The sequence below is a fragment of the Carassius carassius genome, chromosome 5 (genome assembly GCF_963082965.1).
Source record: "Carassius carassius chromosome 5, fCarCar2.1, whole genome shotgun sequence".
Lineage (NCBI taxonomy): Eukaryota > Metazoa > Chordata > Actinopteri > Cypriniformes > Cyprinidae > Carassius > Carassius carassius.
The window spans coordinates 34,222,522-34,240,487 of NC_081759.1; the positions used below are offsets into that span (position 1 = coordinate 34,222,522).

The window sequence follows — 17,966 nt, forward strand, 5'->3', positions numbered from 1 at the left end:
GCCCGAGGCTATTAGCCCCGCCTGGCCCGTTTTAAGCCCTGGCTCGCACTGGCCCGACAGGGGAAATGCGGCTACTCAGAGCTAATGGCAAATTTCCGAACATCTGGCCAGATGGATCCAACTGAATTTCTTGTGGCTCTGTTTAGTGTCTTTTTTACGGGTTTAATTGCACAACCTATGTAACCCATTTAAACATATGTCAATGTCTTGATTATCACCATATGAAATTGTTTAGGTTTAGAGGTAAATTTGTTGTAGCTTCTTTTGTTTTTGCCTCCTGACAGAATTAAAAAGAGGTAACATTTAAATATGGAAGCATATGGGTAGCGATATTCAATTTGGAATGTAATATGCAAAATGACAATGCAATATGTAAAATGGCAATGCATTTCTGTATTTACATTTACATTTTCCAATACATTTGTGCAACGTTTGGTGCAAAATGAAAATGAAAATTAAATTACATAATTTTCATTTGGCATTTCATACACCAGTTTTAATATGTAAAATGAATACAAATTTTTAACGCTTTATAAGTTGCAAAATCAAAATGAAAATGTATTACAGAAATGATTAGATATGTATAACATGTTCAAGCAAAAACTGTGGCAAAATTATCATTTAAATGCTATTTTTCTTAAATGCATTAACACTCACAGTCAAGACACTTCGATTGCATTTTCATTCAATGTCCCGCAATGAATGTAGCAAAATTCAATGTGCACATTGAAAATGCATTCCGAGCCGATCACGTGTCCGCCCCCTCCCGCCATGTCAATCAATGCGTGAACAAGGCGGGGCTTGCAGAAGGTCAGAGACTCAAATCTCAAGAAGAGGATTCACGTGAGAGAAGATGGATAAGACCGTTGGTCCGTGTACGTTTTGATCATTTCGGTTTATGGCTTCTATATTACATTCACAATTGTGGGCGGCGCTGAAGCGCTCCTTTCATCTGATTGGTCGTATCGCTCCACCTTCAGCACAGTCTTTTCATTCTTTCAGGCAGAATAAGAGTCAGTGCGAGTGAGGCACTGTAATGTCTGAAACCACCGCTCACTGTTAATTAGCATAATATTTGAATCCGATGATGCTGGCCACATAATTCGTGCTGCTGCGACTTGCAAGAGACCCCGTTAAATTATTTCTAGGTTATAGTATTGTATAAATATTGTCCCACTGATAAAAACAGTGCAAATAGTTCTGTCTCATTGGATAACAGTGAAGTGGAAATAAATATAGTTACATTTATGAAATGAAATTAAATAGGAATTTTGGGGAAGGTAAGTCTGGCCAGTTATACAGCAACACGAGTCAGACGAGTCTGAAGATCTGAGCTGAATTTGGTGAAACATTAAAGTTCTAGTCTGTGTCAATTACTCTCATAATAAATAATAATAATAATAATAATGTTACCCGTATTTTTCGGTATAAGTTGCATCAGTCCAAAAATGCGTCATGACGAGGAAAAAAACATATAAATGACGCATTTATACAGAACCAAGAGAAAACATTACCGTCTACAGCCGCGAGAGGGCGCTCTGTGGTAGGCTACAGGAGAACTGAGCAGCATAGAGCTAATTTTACTATTTTTATTTCAGAAATGTAACAATATTAATTTTTACAATTATTTATTAATGTCACACACACCTAGTGCCTTATGACTTAAAAGATGAGAGTGGTAATTGTTACAGACATGGAACTGTTCAGACTATTATTGATTTTTATTTCCACTTCACTTTTTTCCAAAGAGACAGAACTATTTGCACTGTATTTATCAGTGGGACAATATTCATACAATACTACAACCTAAAAATAATTTCCAGGACTCAGCAGCAGCACAAATTATGTGCCCAGCTACATCTGATTCAAATATTATGCTAATTAACAGTGAGCGGTGGTTTCAGACATTACAGTGTCACACTCGCACTGACTCTTATTCTGCCTGAAAGAATGAAAAGACCGAGCTGAAGGTGAAGCGATTCGACCAATCAGATGAAAGCAGCATTTCAGCTCCGCCCACCAGTGTGAATGAAATACTAAAACCATAAACTGAAATGATCAAAACGTACACGGACCAACTGTCTTGTCCATGTTCTCTCACTTGAATCCTCTTCTTGAGATTTGAGTCTCTGACCTTCTGCAAGCCCCGCCTTGTTCACGCATTGATTGACATGGCGGGAGGGGGCGGACACGTGATCGGCTCGGAATGCATTTTCAATGTGCACATTGAATTTTGCTACATTCATTGCGGGACATTGAATGAAAATGCAATCGAAGTGTCTTGACTGTGAGTGTTAATGCAATTAAGAAAAATAGCATTTAAATGATAATTTTGCCACAGTTTTTGCTTGAACATGTTATACATATCTAATCATTTCTGTAATACATTTTAATTTTAATTTTGCAACTTATAAAGCGTTAAAATTAGTTTTCATTTTACATATTAAAACTGGTGTATGAAATGGCAAATGAAAATTATGTAATTTAATTTTCATTTTCATTTTGCACCAAACGTTGCACAAATGTATTGGAAAATGTAAATACAGAAATGCATTGCCATTTTACATATTGCATTGTCATTTTGCATATTACATTCCAAACTGAATATCGCTACCCATATGCTTCCATATTTAAAACATTGTGAACAGCTTTGCATCTTTGTGAAAATTAAGATAAGGAGAAATCTCACTATACTGATAACCAGTCTGATTACATTTAACAGTATTGTCCTGGACTGTGATACATTTAGTCATAGAATAAATCAATCACAACTCCAAGTGAAACAAGCCATTATATTAGCCTCTGTTATTTGAACAGATATAAGCTCCTTTCCCATAATGGTTCAATATTGCGGTGGAGGAAAGAGGGCTGATGTAAAGCTGCAGTCTGAAAAGAAAGTTGCAGGGAGGACTGAAGTGAGACATGAATGTGAATGGATGTGACCTAAATCCATTACAATAACACGCTGTAAAATAAATCTGTATCTCATAAATGTATTTCATGTATCTCATAATGTGGCTCCTTAATGGCCCATGTCCTCCCTCTTATTGCTGATGGTGGATCCTACTGAAAAAAACAGAGACCGTGTACAGAGACACTCACTGCTGAGTGGAAAAGTAACAACCATTTGAGAGCAATCCCAACCAAATGCAACCACCCTCTTTTATGCAATCATAATGCAATTAGAGGAGATTTATTACTTTTTGATATGAAACATGTTAATGGGGCCATTATTTGTTATGCATCAGTTAAATGGCTTTTAATAACTAAAACATGAGCATACGGCATCTTAATTTCAGTGAAATTCAGTTTGTGGAATTCATAATCACCCGGCCAACATTACACACTAATAACATATTTTTTTGTCACCTTACATATTTACAGTATCTGTAGATTATTGGAGAGAATCCAGATGTGAATGAAGGACTGTGTACCACGGTATGAGTCTCGTAGAGATGGAGCATCTGTTTTAAATTAATGGTAGATTTCATATTAATGAAAATAATTTCCTCTTTCTCTGAAGACATATGCAAATCTTGCCCTGATATGATGAAGCCCAGGTTTATTCACAGAATATTATATGCTGGTAGTGAAATTACAGCAGGTCAGGTGTAGCTGATGCTGACTACTTCTATTATTCATGAAAATGTTCAATTTTAAAATGTTAACCCCCGTGGGCATTTGAGTGTCCAGCTGGGTTAATTTACAACAAACTGCAAATGTCCTTCACCAAGGTCAAAAGCCCTCTATAGAGAATGCTAAGGCAAATATAATTTTACATTATACATTTATATACTGTATGTGTGTGTGTCCTATTTATGTATGTAAAAATACATCCCACACAAATGTTTCAAAGCTCTGCCTGGGCTGCCTGCAACCAACCTTTCCAAAGGAGCTGTAGTCAAACAAGTCACACACACTGTATCTAATTTAACTCAATAAACCAACATTATGCCATAATGTTTGGTAAAAATACTCCAAATTAGTCTATAGTAACGCTTCCTACACAGTGGCGGATCCAGAACGTCATTAATAGGTGGGCCTGGTGAATATACGGAGGGGCCTCGGGTTTTTTAATCTTATACACCTGATTACCGGGCTCTGTATTATAGAGCTTTCACACTGCGCGCGGATGTGGTCCGGCGATCAGTTCCATGTGCGGTGCAGTGCAGAGATCGTTTCCGCACCGAGTCTATTTCTGATGGGCTGCATGCTCTGAATTAAAGTGACAGGCTGACAGTGCATGGTTCGTGGTCTAAAATGAACACAGATTGACATGAAAATATAATAATCTCACCATAAATGCGTTTAATTAAATAAAATGTAGTAATCTCACCATAAATGCATTTAATTTAATTATACTCTTTTACATCTTTTTGTTTTACTTTAGAACCGGGGTAAAGCAAGGAAAAATAAAATTTACTTCAACAAGGCGACATACTGAACAACTCTCGTCTCATTCATGGTGGAGATGAAAAAACAATTTCTTTGTGACATGCAATATTTATTGTATTAAAACTTAAATGCAAAAGAAAAGGCATGATAGTCGGCTGTTTTTGTAAATTTTAAGTTTTAATTTGAAATGTTTGCGATTTTAATATAAGTACTACATGGTTAAATATTTAACCACTTGTTTGAGCAACTTAATATAAAAATCTATATAAGTAGCGCTGAATAATACGTTGTTTAAATTGTGTTAATACGTCTATTAAAGAGTGTATATGTACAAAGAGAATCGCAATGCTGACAAACCTTTTTTTTTTTTTTACTTTTTTAATAAAAGTTTCTGATAACTTCTGGATTTGAAATACAAATAGTGAGTATGTGTTTGTGGTAGCCTACAGTCCTGGATCAGTCACGCACTGCACACGGAGTATGTGTGTTTCACTGTGTAACAGTGGCATTACGCCACTTTTAAATCGGTGCGCGCACGGACAGCGTTTGGCCGGCCCATGCAGAAAAAAAATTCACAAGAGAAGGAGCTGTGATGCGTGATAGGATCACTGGACTATTACGTGATATGCCGACATAATATTTTTATTTTGTAGCTATTTTTCGTAGCTACTGTACTAAAATGTCCTCAGGAAACTATTAAAATTAAATTATTTATTAATTCGTTATTATTAAAATTAAAAAAATAAATAGTTTTTATTAATCTGATTGGGTGGGCCACCAGTCAATCTGCCCACCCATAAATCCGTGCCTGTTCCTACAGTGGAAAAATCCATTCTTTGTTATCCTCTTACATTCAAAATACATTGACATTTTTGTTTGTAACTGTTTTGACTGTTTTTGCTTGTAAACTGTGTTTGATCTGTCTGTATTTCTCTCCTGATTCAGATGAGACAACTTTTCATTGAACAAAGCAATATTAGAGGACACGTATTTTAGCCAGAAGCAACTTTTTAAGTTAGGAATGTCCTAATGATTGATTTGTTTCTTACAAACATGCAGCTTTTCATTTTTCACAAGATGTTGTCATGTGGATTGCTTGTGAATTATTGTGCTGTTTTTATTAGACTCGTTTTGACGGTACCCATTCATTGCAGAGGATCCATTGGTGAGCAAGTGATGTAATGATGAATTTCTCCAGATCTGTTCCAATGAACAAGCAAACTCATCTACATCTTGGATGGCCTGAGGCTGAGTCAATTTTTAGCAAATTGTCATTTTTGGGTGAAGTACTCCTTTAAGGCTTTATGACAGTATAACTAGATGGAGGTGTGGTAGAGAAGATGCACTAGATATACCTGTATATGTGCATGAGAAATTACAGTTTTTGCAACATACACTATACTAGGATTTTTCTGATGTAAGTACACCTTCATTTTGTTGAAAAAATAATGATTTATTGTGTCTCAAAGATGCATGACTTAAATAAGGCATATGAGTGAATTATTAAAGTCTACAAAACCTTTGTTCTGTTACCCTGTGCTCGATGTTCATCTAAACACATACGGTAGATGCATTAAAGTATTGAAAAAAATACAGATAAAGTGAAGTGGAATGAAAAATATAGGCTATGCTTTTAGATATGTAAAGTTCCGAACACCAGCACAGCACAAGCAGCTCGAGCTGACAGCTGAAACTTGCACATAAATTATGCTGTGCAGAATTATGGCCTTCATAAATTGAAAAATTAAAGGTTGCGATTGTATTTTACCTTTAGGTGACTCTGTTCTTGAATGCTAAGAGTGGAATACTTAAGCAGACAGATAGCTTGACCTTGATTTGAGGCCTCTATCTTTCTCTATTATATTCCTGCAATAACAGCTTGTGAAATGTCTTGTGCTCTTCTTCAATTAATCCTGATATCAACTGGGATATATTATACAGAGATCCACTGCAGCTTGAGTTTGTGTAAGACTGATCCAGCAGGGATGATGGAAAGGGCAATGAGGAGAAGGAAGAGCAGTTGCACTCTGGAGTAGCTGCTGGCCTTCGAACTAATGAATAATGGATGAATGGATATTTATTCTCTAAAGCTTGAAGAAAAGTTTCATAGACTAAGCTGAATGTTTTTCACTTAGGAATTCTGGATCATTTTAGGGTTTTGGACATTTTATGATTTATTTGGTAGCGCTGAACTACTGTGCACTGCCAATGTAGTCTGGTCTGCACAGCAATTTAAAATTTTTGAACCAGTTACTACTTCCGTACGCTAAAATTAAAATGATGAAATCATGTTGACTATGTAAAAAAAAAAAAATCTTCATAGACTGCAATACTGTAATTAAAAGAAAGAATAACAAAAAAAAAATCAGCAAAATAAAACTATAATAAAACATTGTGGTTTGTTCCAGAATTAGTGTTTTGTGTAAATCTATTGTGTAAATGATTCACGACTGGTTGCATCTGAATATGCAAACATCCCTACAACATAGTAGGTAAAAAAGGGGGCTGTTTCGTATTTTTACAACACCATAGGCAAACTCTACCTGGATGACCAACTATCAGCAAAATTCCAAAATGTGCATCCAGTGCAACACTTTACTATCCAAGGAGGCCACAGGAGAGGAGTTGTGAATGGCAGTGAACACCATAGGTCATGTAATAACGACAGCTTGATGGATTACATCTGGATGTCATTTGTAGCGCACACACATTCATACTATATAACATACATTTTAACAACTGCAGAGTAATTATTTCTAAGTACCTTGATTTTGGTAGTAGCAACAGTCAAGTTCCATTCCTGAATCAGTCCATTTGGATGAATCGGTTTAATGAGTTACTCAGTAAGACTCACCTACTGGACCTATTTAGGACTGAAACAAATTTATTTTTAATATGTGAAGTAATTTTACAAATTTAACACAAATAGTTAAATCTTCATGTTTTTCAGACATGCTTTCTTGTTCTCCATCACAAGTAGCTAAAAGTGAACACATGATTGGTTCTTCATTTGCATAATTTAATAATTCTGTTTAATTCAGCTTCGTAGTGTTCATCCTGAATAAACTGTGGTCTGGTGGATCATTAAAAAGATTATTAATGCATGTTAGAAAGCCACAGAACAAAATATCTGCTACTCAGGACAAGTTTAAGTCCCTGTGCTTCCTCACATTACGAAATAACAGTGTCTTGTTGATGGTTTTTGGAGTTACGGACAGTCATGGAAAACCTTGGGGGAAAAGGGGTTAAACTAAGTCTCCTGAAGGCGACCCTGAGCTGAGTATATTGGTGCCAGGGTGTACGGATCTGGCTCTCAGGAGCTGTGTGATGCTGACTGGCACAACAGCAGCAGAAACATTGGTCCGGTTTAGCCTCTGACTGCCGGCCCTGGCTGGTGGTGGTGAACTAACATACACTGACAGACATTCCACCCCCTCTGCCCACAGCATAGTAATGTCAGAGATGAGAGAGTGAGAGAGAGAGAAAGAGAGAGATTGAGCTGTTTACAAACACACACTTTTAAAAGCAAATAACCACTATACTGCCGCAAAGGATAGACACGCACAGGGGCAATGTGGGAGACTGTCCGGATGGATGTACCTTGACAACCTGGACGTCTCCCACTGGCTAAAGCCTGGGCTTCAGACATGCTAGACCTAACTGGAACAGACAGCAGCTAATCTATTCCGCTCTTTCCTCTTTTATAAACCTACTCTATATGACTCATTCCATTTACGCTCTGTGATTACGTATGAGTATTATGGTTCGTTGTTAATCATGATTTCCGTGTAGGAACAATCAAAACCAATTTTTCTGGATTAGATGTGGGCGTGAATAAGTTTCAGGTGTCTTGTCGGAGTCTTAAGTCAGTTTATATGATTGGACCAATGAAGTTTCCTATTCTGTATGGAGAATATCTACAAATATGCATTTTTGAAACTTTTTTTTTTTAAATTGGTTAATGATCACACGACACGGTTAATAAATATATATATAGTTATAGTAATATTTCATCATTTTAATAATTGTTATTTAGATTTTTTATTTTAAAACTATTAATTTTGATTTGACATTTTTATGATTTCATTAAATATAAGCTCTTTTTGTCTTTGCAACCCCCTGCAGTTCCCTCACAACCCCTCTGGGTTTTATTCATAATGAATTTATGCATAAAGGGAAAAAATATTAATGAATAATTAAAATGTTCATTTCTGATGGCTTGGATTTTTCAGAAACCTTTTAGGGGGAAAAAAAAAAGAATTTTAATAGCATTACAGATTTAAATGAAAATTGTAATTTACAGTGGAAACAAAATTAAACAATTATTATTTTTTATTTATATTTACCGTTAGCCAGTTTTCCTAATTTGTACTTGCTGTACATCACAAAAGAATGATCTTTTTGAAAGTTTATATTTCATTTGCCAGAAATATTTGTATTTTACAATAAATAAAATAGCGCTTTTCACAATACAAATGGTTGCAAAGCAGCTTTACAGAAAATAACGTTTATACAATATATTTAGTAGTAGCTTATCAGCGGTGACTGTCAGTTAATGTACATATGGCAGAAATTTACGGAAAAATCGATTAAAGACGTAATCTAACAGACGATCAACACTATTAACACCAATTATTATATGTTGCACTCAAACATAGCAAAATGTGGCATAACCACAAGTGACTTCCATCAACTGGAATCTCAGGCCATTCTTGTTGCTATGCACCAGCAAGACATTTTGGGTCTTGTTTTCAAACTACATTCTCACATGCAGTTATTTGGTAGTGAAAAACCATCTTATGGTTTTGGAAGATTGTTTACATTATGCACATCTACACAGGCATTCTCTGTTGACTTGCTTTGACTTCCTGTTATTTGTAGCTCAACACAAAGTGGATATCCTATGAAAACACAAATGTGGAAAAACAGATACTCCGATTTATACAGGCCTCCTATGGATCTGCTTTTCCAGCACGAGGGCACAGAAGAGGTGCTTGGAGCAATGGATTATTTATGGCTTTGGTGAGATGCGGTCTATGGGGCCTAAAAGGCACTTACCTGAGTACCAAAAATAACAATCAGGCAGACGTAGATAGCTCTGTACACCTGAGTGAGACTGAAAGTACATCAAATCTTTCACATTGAACTTCGGGATGAGTTACATACATACAGAGTTACATACATACATATACATACATACATACATACATATATATATATATATATATATATATATATATATATATATATATTGTCAGGCCAGTCACAGCAGGACTCTTTTGGGATGGACACAGCTGCTTTATTACACACTGTCATACTACTTTAACATCGTCACGTAGTCAGCTCACTTTTGGGAGAATTCTCCATTTATATTCCATTATTAAAATTTCCTCATGAGCAGAATTAATGACTTGGGCCTTCTGATGAGGTGCCGCCATTGCCAGCATCACTTAATTAGAATAATCTATCTCTACGGGTCAGGATGCATGAAAGGGGGGCACAGCATTGGAATGTTTCATTAGAAAAGTTCATTATCAAATAAATAGCTTTGACTCGCAAAGAGTCTGAAGGTGGAGAGGTGCTTGGAATGAACATGGCTGTCTGAATATCGGTCCTTTGAGAGGAAAAGGAGGATAGAAAAGTGCAGCAGCTGATTGTTTTTTTATTATCAAAGGTAAAGTATCGGAAGCAGAGCGGGGTTCTGGCAGGCAATTTCATGTCATGCTGCAGAATAATTAGTGTCAGAAATGGGATGTCTAAATGTTAATTACATTTGATGAAGGCTTATGCTCGCTGCAGAGTGAATTATGAACCTGTGCCACTCCTTGCTGCTCAAATTAGGAAATAATGATGTCCCACCGAGAAATAAACCACTGAGTATATCTACTGTACATTACTTAATGAAAGAGCTTAGAAATCAAAACAGTGTAACGGAAGTGATTTGAAGTGCCTTTTATTTTTGTTTCAGACACAGTTGATCGCATGACCCAGAGCACAAAGAGGGAGAGAACAGGACGTTGCTCTCTTAAAGGGAACACACACTAGTTCCAATGAAACAATGCATAAATTGATATTTCCATCTTTGTGAAGGAGCGGTGATTGTTTGTGCACTGAATTGCTCTTATATTAAAACCTTAATATACATTATGAGCGATTAAGTCTGACCACACTTGGCTAAATATGTCATGTTTTGATCTAAAGATCTGGCCTTGATAAAAATGTTTTAAGAGTCATTTAAGAGATTTTGCTATTTCTTGATTGTAAGAAAGAATAAACATTGTCATCTTTCTGTAATAAGGACCATTATCACAAACAAATTAACCCTGTCAGGTGTCTTTATCACTTTAAAATAGTTTGTTTTGTGATAATGACGATGTAACTGTACTTACATTTACATGTTTTGAGGTGATCTGGGTTGAAATGAATCTATATTTCTCACTTGTAGAGACAATAAAGAAACAGACTATGAGCACAGAGCAAAGAATACCTAGATGAGTTGCCATAGGCAATGGACAATATGCAGAAATATTTGACATTGGAATGCAAAAACTGACTAATCAGAATTAAGTATTTCAAAGAGCTGTGCAATAAAAGGTCATAAATTCAGTTTTAAAGTAAATCTTCCAATTGTTACTTTAACAGATAAAAATACAGGTAGTGCAAATGAATAATGACCTTTGAATAACTATATTATATTTTAAAATACCTTTTTAAAGGATTAGCTGCTTGATCTTCTGAAGACTTGTATGACTTCATTCTGTTTAAAACGTCAAAAATGTATTAAAAACCAGAGCAGAAATCTGAATAGGCTCACATTAGCTTACAAATATTCTCAAGCGCCCATTCATCATACAGCTATCTACAGATCACACATACACACAACAAACACATCTAATACATTTTGTTTCAATAGAACCCTTCCCCAAACGCCCATATTTATAGGCCAAAAACACATAGATATTTGTATAACGTGTATTGTTCACACACAAACAACAAATAGTGCATTAAAAATGAGAGACATAAACATAAATTTGGATAACAGTTTCTATAGAGTGCATTCTCTTTTTATGCTAAACTGTTATGTTTTTAACTATTAATTTGGCAGATTTTGGACAAATATTGCTTAGCTGAGAAAGTGACAATGAATACAGTATTCAGTCATGCACACAACAACTGACTGAGATTAGCTATATAAACTTCTGGCGTGAAAACAGAATAAGTACCGGATGGGTGCCACTGGATGAAGTCACATCTCCTCAGAGATTCAGAGTCTGATGTCTGTGTTCAAGTCATGAGGAGGAGAGCTGCTGTAGAGGAAGGGTTCAGGATGACTAAAGGCTGACTTTAAGAGGATCTTCTTTTGCAGTCAAGTTGAGAGTAAGACAACAGCATCGGTATGAGAGAGAGAGAAAAGGAGGACAGAATAGAGGCAGAAAATCCTGGGCAAGCTGATCACAGCTTGTCTGACATCAATCCAATCATCTTGTTTTTCCTGTTGGTTCACTGGACACACAGCTGATTTTTTAGGCTGGAAAGAGAAAAATAGGTTTCAGAAGGTCAGGTGATCCAATAGGATTCTATGGTCACTGCAGCTGAGAACCACTTCAATGTAGAAACATTTAAATGTTCACTAAGCCTGTCATTTCATCCGAAAACCTTTCAGGGGTTGAAGTGGATGGTGTTTAATCTGGTGTCTCTATCTGATAGGTTTAAAAGTTAAAGTCTAAAGTCAAAACACTGTAAATGTTCTCCACACTCCACACAGAAGAACCCATCCATTTCACCCTTTAATGACAGGGCTGTAAAAAATTTGGCTGGAACAAAAGATGATAATGTGCTGTGTAGACACATGAGGGTGTTATGCCATTACACATTACTATAACTCTGACTTTAATGCTCTACACCAATGCAGCTATAGACAAAAACAGGTTGAGATCTCACAGTACAAGATAAAAGGGAAATTATGCTTGAGGCCTGTAATTTGCCAGCAGAATCATTTCTATATCTTGCAAACCATGTTAAAATCTCGTTAAATATTTACACTGAAATATTGATAAGTGACTATCGCCCTTGCAAAAGAAAAATCTTCAGAAGGTACACAGTGGAAAATTGCTGTTATTTGTCTTGTGGTTGTCAGTAAATATTCTATGGCTTTGAACTGATTTTGTACCTGGTAAAAACTCACGGATGGTCAACAACTCACGGATGAAGACATTAAATGTTGTCATCTAGTATATGTTGGAATTTGTGTTTCTTGCAAGTTTTAGGGGTCTATAAAATATGACACTATATTTCCTTTTCTGGCTAATTCAAGGGTTCTTAAAGACAAGGACACTCTGATGGCTCGAATAACATTCCTTAAAGTTAGAGAATTGAGGGCAATGTTGATTTAACTAGCAAGAACAAGAGGCTGTTATCTACAGTTCCCAGATGTTGCTTACAACAGGTTGTCACTCCAAACTCACCGAACAAGATAAAGGCTTGGTCGGCAAGCTTAAGCGAAGCGATAATGAGCTGTAAAAGCTATGGAGGTGGTATAACAAAACAACCATGACAAAAGATGATTTTGACTAAGCTAAATTCAGAGGTATAAAACTATTATTAGATGATATCAAGAGCCCTTTTAACCTTAAATTCAGACTGCTTTTAATCAGCCTTGAGATTGTGCATCTCTAACAGTATGGATTAATAAATGGTTGTATTTGTTTTTAGACAATGACCCTAAATAGGCTACTAGATCATATGAACACTGGAGTAGCCCCAGAACATGCTACAATAATCCACATAATGTTCTGACATCAATCCAACTGAAAATCTGTATTTTGTATCTGTAAAACTAAAATTGTTTTCAGCTTTTTAAAAATGAAAGCATCAAGGAGGTGAAATCAGAGACTAGCACTGTATGTGATATATAATCGTGAACTAAAGCATGGCAGGTGAAATGCATTTGATGAAGAATTTTTATTGTTGCTCATTAGGTTAAATTAAGCACATGGTTAGAGTAGCACTGGAACTGATTGCATGGAGCAATAACAGCACCAGTGATAGCACTTCAGGCTTTAATTACAACCTTAATCTTTGATGCACCATTGTTGTAGCCAACGTAATCCAAAGAACGGCCACAAAACCCTGTGAAAACACCACTTCATGTGACATTTCGAAGGACTGTGCTGAGGTTCAGGTCACTTGATACAGTGAGAGGGAGAGGACTGTTTATCTTTGCCATAATGAAATACCCCAGATGCCTCTTCAAAGGACAATTTGCATTTCAGGCCTCAGCACTAAAACCATCCTTCAATTCCAAATGCCAGGCCTCAGAGGGTTATTCACATAAATTCTGCAGTACAAAATCTTTTTAAACCAGCCCAGTAAAATCTAGAAAGACCTCCCCACCCCCTACTTATCATATACCTACTTATATATATACTTATATTTACTTTTCTATCGCCATCTGCGGTTGAACCGTTTTATTCATCAGCTCTTCTGCATGGATGATCTGGTGGTTTGAGGTATATACATGATTGCCTGTGATCACCATATTAGAGCAGATCTGTCATTTTACACCAAGACCCACTGACATTAAGAAGAAAGTCAGTCCTAAAAGACTTGCATGTGAAAAATGTTGCCCGAGCAAGTAACATAAGCTGCCAGTACTCACTCGATAATAAAATGTAGTATTTTCACCTCAAAAACGCATGTAGTGCGCATTTAATGCACAACAAAGCTAAACCCTGGATAGGCAATGGTCTCAATGGAATTTGTCGACAAAGTAAAAAAAAAGCAAGATCAAAAGGATTATGATCACACACAGGTGTATATTTATTCAGTTGCTGAGGCAATTCAGAGCCCATGTGTATTTCAATGTGTTTTTATTAGGTTTTATTGCAATTTGCTGTTTTATCAGCAGCCAAAAAATCCAAGCAATCAAATCTCGGCCACATCTGATTGTTGCATTTTTCACAAAAAGTTTCACAAAAGTAAGCTTTATCTTACTTTCAAGATGTTTCTGATTACTTAACAGGCCAAGCTCACAAGCTGATGTTTACTCAGCAGAAAACATATAGGCCTTCCTTCATCATGAGGTTGTCATACAGCATTTGACTTGTTGCCACTCCACTTAAAATAGCTGTATTAAACATGCCATCCGTTGTTAATAATTTAGTGCTGACATCCCAAATTAAGCCAAAAATAAGTAGCCTGGAGCAAAATTTTACATAATAATCTTCACAGTTTTAGATCCCACGTTCAAATGAAATTGTTGTTGCCAAACCAACGCTGACCTCCATCCACCTTCTCCCTCCCACCTTCCATTCACTCCTCCCTCTGGTGTTGTTTTCAAGTGCTGAACTTAAATATGATGGAACAGTCCAGTTTTCGCCCGTGTGGTGTTTTGTGGTTTCACTTACAAAGCAATTGAGACAACTACATTTAACAATGTTATTTTCTTTTTTCAGTTTTGTGAGGAAAATAATGTTAAATGACACAAACCTTTCATAAAATGTCACAGTGACATTGTACTTTTGATTCTGAGGCCTTTCAGTTCCTACCAGAATGACCACTGGATCATTCTTGTGCGATTTCAATTACCCAGACCTCTGAATGAGCAGGACATGGGCAGTAGGACCCTGAAAGTGAGTGAGCTGCAGTAGTGATGATTCATTCTTCTCCTAAGGCAATGCTCAAGCAGCTTCCCTATTATGCTTCTGAGTGGAGGGTGGGTGTCTCAGGATAGAGACTTCAAAGAGTCATGGTCTGATCTTCTGCAATCGCAGCTGTGATGTAAAATGGAGGAAGCACTTGGGGCATACAATTTGCATAGAAACTGTAGGATTGTGTATGTTAAATGCTACTCTTCATGTGTAGGGTCCTCAAAATGGATCAGCCCACTATAGTGATACTGTACCATTTTATAGTCATTTACATTTTACAGTCATTTAGTACATATTAAATAGTCAACACTGAAATAGTTTTTCAGAAATCAAAATAGAAGATAACATTTTCTCTTAAGTGCAGCTTTATGTTGGATAAAGAGGCTGTTTTTTGGGGTTGGTTTCCACAGACCAAGAAGCTTATTTAGAAACTTTCAAGTCTAAAATCCAAGAGGCAATCCACATAATAATGAATAAACGGAACCTTCTTTGGGGAACTAAAGTCTGTTATCTTTATTTTTAAAATTGAAGCTCATAGTGAAATGCAGAAACACTACCTGTAAATGAGAGGAGGTAGAAAATAATATGTCAGAGCCATGTCTCCATAAGGTAGTGCACAGCTCTTGTCTTTTTTTAGATCATGTCAAAGCAAGTTCAAGTTCTTTCTCTCTCATCTTTACTTCCGTTTTAATGTATTTTCCAAAATAAGGCAGAAAGCCCATAAAAAGAAACCTAGGCATTCTGAGATCAAGTTTTCATCTGATATTCCTCAAGACAACCAATTGTGTATAAAAGGAAAGAAAATGCAAAACAAACCCACAGATCACTGACATGCTGATGGGAAATACTTTTACTCTTCAAAGAAATAATTAAATGGATGAATCAACCGTGTCTGTATAAAACAAACAAGTCTATACAAAGTGTGGCTTTTCAAGATGAAGTACAATTTTTAAGGAATGAGTCATCTGAAAATGCTACATCAGGTTTTTCAATGTCACATTTAAAGCCACTTTTCTGTAGGTTTACTGGTGGATAGTGACACGATCAACACCAAGGTCAAAGATTTGAGAGAACACAGACAGACTGATTGACAGTTGCTATGAATAAAAGTCCTGTCAAACCAATAAATGTTAAAGCAGAGCTGACGAAGCTCCACCATTCCTATGAGCCTGTACAAAGGATAAGTGGCTTGGAGAATGGATGGGAGGAAAGAGTTCACTCAAAACAGAAATTTTTTTGTACCCCACTGACTTTCATTGTATAGAGAAAAACAAAGAAGAAAGTAAATCATACAGGCTTGGCATAACATGAGGGTGAGTAAATGCTATATTTTATCCTTTTAATTTACAGCTGAACCAGGAACTTTGAACACAGCCACTATTAAACATTTGTCTTCTCCACATTGTAATTTGTCAAGAAAAGTAGCGTATCTAAGTTAAGTGGAGAAGAGAGTTTTTAAATTCATCAAATTGCTTTCATTTTCTCAAAAGACTATAGTCATCCGATATGATATAAATCATGTCAATGCTACTGAGTTTTGTAAAAGCTTTTGTAAAATTAAGAATTTACTGTGATATGATATTGGGATTAATGAGACTTAAGCACAGTGTGACACTGAAATATTGTTCACCTAAAAAAAAAACACAAAAAAACGTATAAATAAATAAAAAGCTCCATGCTCTACTTCTGTATCTGTTTTTATCTTCTGTCACACAAAATAAGTCCTCATCACAATATGATGCCAAAAGCAAACAATTTAGTTTGAAGACTGTCTTAGGCCATTTGTTTAGACTGTAACAAAATCAATGCTTCATGTTTTATCGCCACTTGGAGTGTAGACATGTTTATTTTACACTGAAAAATCAAGATTACCCTAGGGAGCTTACTTCAAGTGTGAGACAAACAAATCAGCCAAGATGGTGTTTGGAAAATGGGGCAAGCGAGATTGAAGGCAAATAGCTTGTTGCAGACAGGATGAGAGTGGAATCAAAGAGCTGTCAGGTGGCTGCACGGAGACATATCCTCCTGGCTGTAAGGTTGCTGCGCTGAAGAATTGAAGGGGGAATAATGTGATGGACAGGAGAGGGACCCAGAGGAAAGAATTTCATTAACCAGCAGGGTTAAAAGCAGCGGTTGGGGTAAAGGATGGCTGGGGGAGGGGGATGGTGATGAGAAGTTATAAGGCAGGCGTCTTACAGTTTACCATTCAATGTAATGAAAAGCACCTTTAATCATCACTTCAGCTGTGATGTGTTCTATGGGCACTTTCATAACCTTTAAGTTGTTGTTTGTGACGGCTAGTAAATTGAGATTAGTAGTCATCATGTGTGGGAGTCTTTTTATTTTACTCAACCTGTTGAGGCAAACATTTACAAAACAAATTAATAATGACAGGGTTTAAATAAAAAGGTGTTTGCGAGACAAATTAAGTCAAAAGTAAACACACTTTTGTACCAAAATAATACTGAATACTGAAATACTGAAAGTCAAAACAAATCTGTATTATTAGGTATTACTATAAAAAAAAAGTACTTAAAGACTACAGGGCTTTGTTTTAAAAAAAAGATTTCATTGTGGTTAAAGATTGTAAAATCATAAAATTTCAATGGTATTTGTACCAACTTACACCAAAAAAAACACTTTTTCATTTATAAAAAATCATGAAAAATCATATTGTGAAATCAATATCGTGAATCGTATCACATCGTGAGTTTAGTGAATCTTTACAATCATAAGAGTAACATAAAGGTTCTCCATCAGAATGTTGTTAGCTCTGAGACATAGTTTATGAAAAAACAGTTGCAGTTATCAGTCAGAAGGGCTGAACACTTGTTAAGAGAAAGAGTGTATTTGTCGATTAAGAGATAAAGGCATGATTCTGTATGTAGTAAGCATGCTGTTCCTGTGTTGGTAACCTATTTG

At 36.1% G+C, this 17,966-nt stretch overlaps 1 protein-coding gene across 2 annotated transcripts in view; it reads right to left on the bottom strand.

Annotated features, from left to right (window-relative positions):
* Positions 1–11,447: 11,447 nt before the first annotated feature.
* The window catches only part of LOC132141386 (zinc finger matrin-type protein 4-like), a 75,872-nt gene continuing 69,353 nt past the window's right edge, over positions 11,448–17,966 (bottom strand). For both annotated transcript variants that reach the window (XM_059550849.1, XM_059550847.1), the window contains one exon: positions 11,448–11,923. In XM_059550849.1, coding sequence (XP_059406832.1) covers positions 11,919–11,923 — 5 coding nt within the window. In that variant the 3' untranslated portion in view covers positions 11,448–11,918. The remainder of the gene's footprint in view (positions 11,924–17,966) is intronic.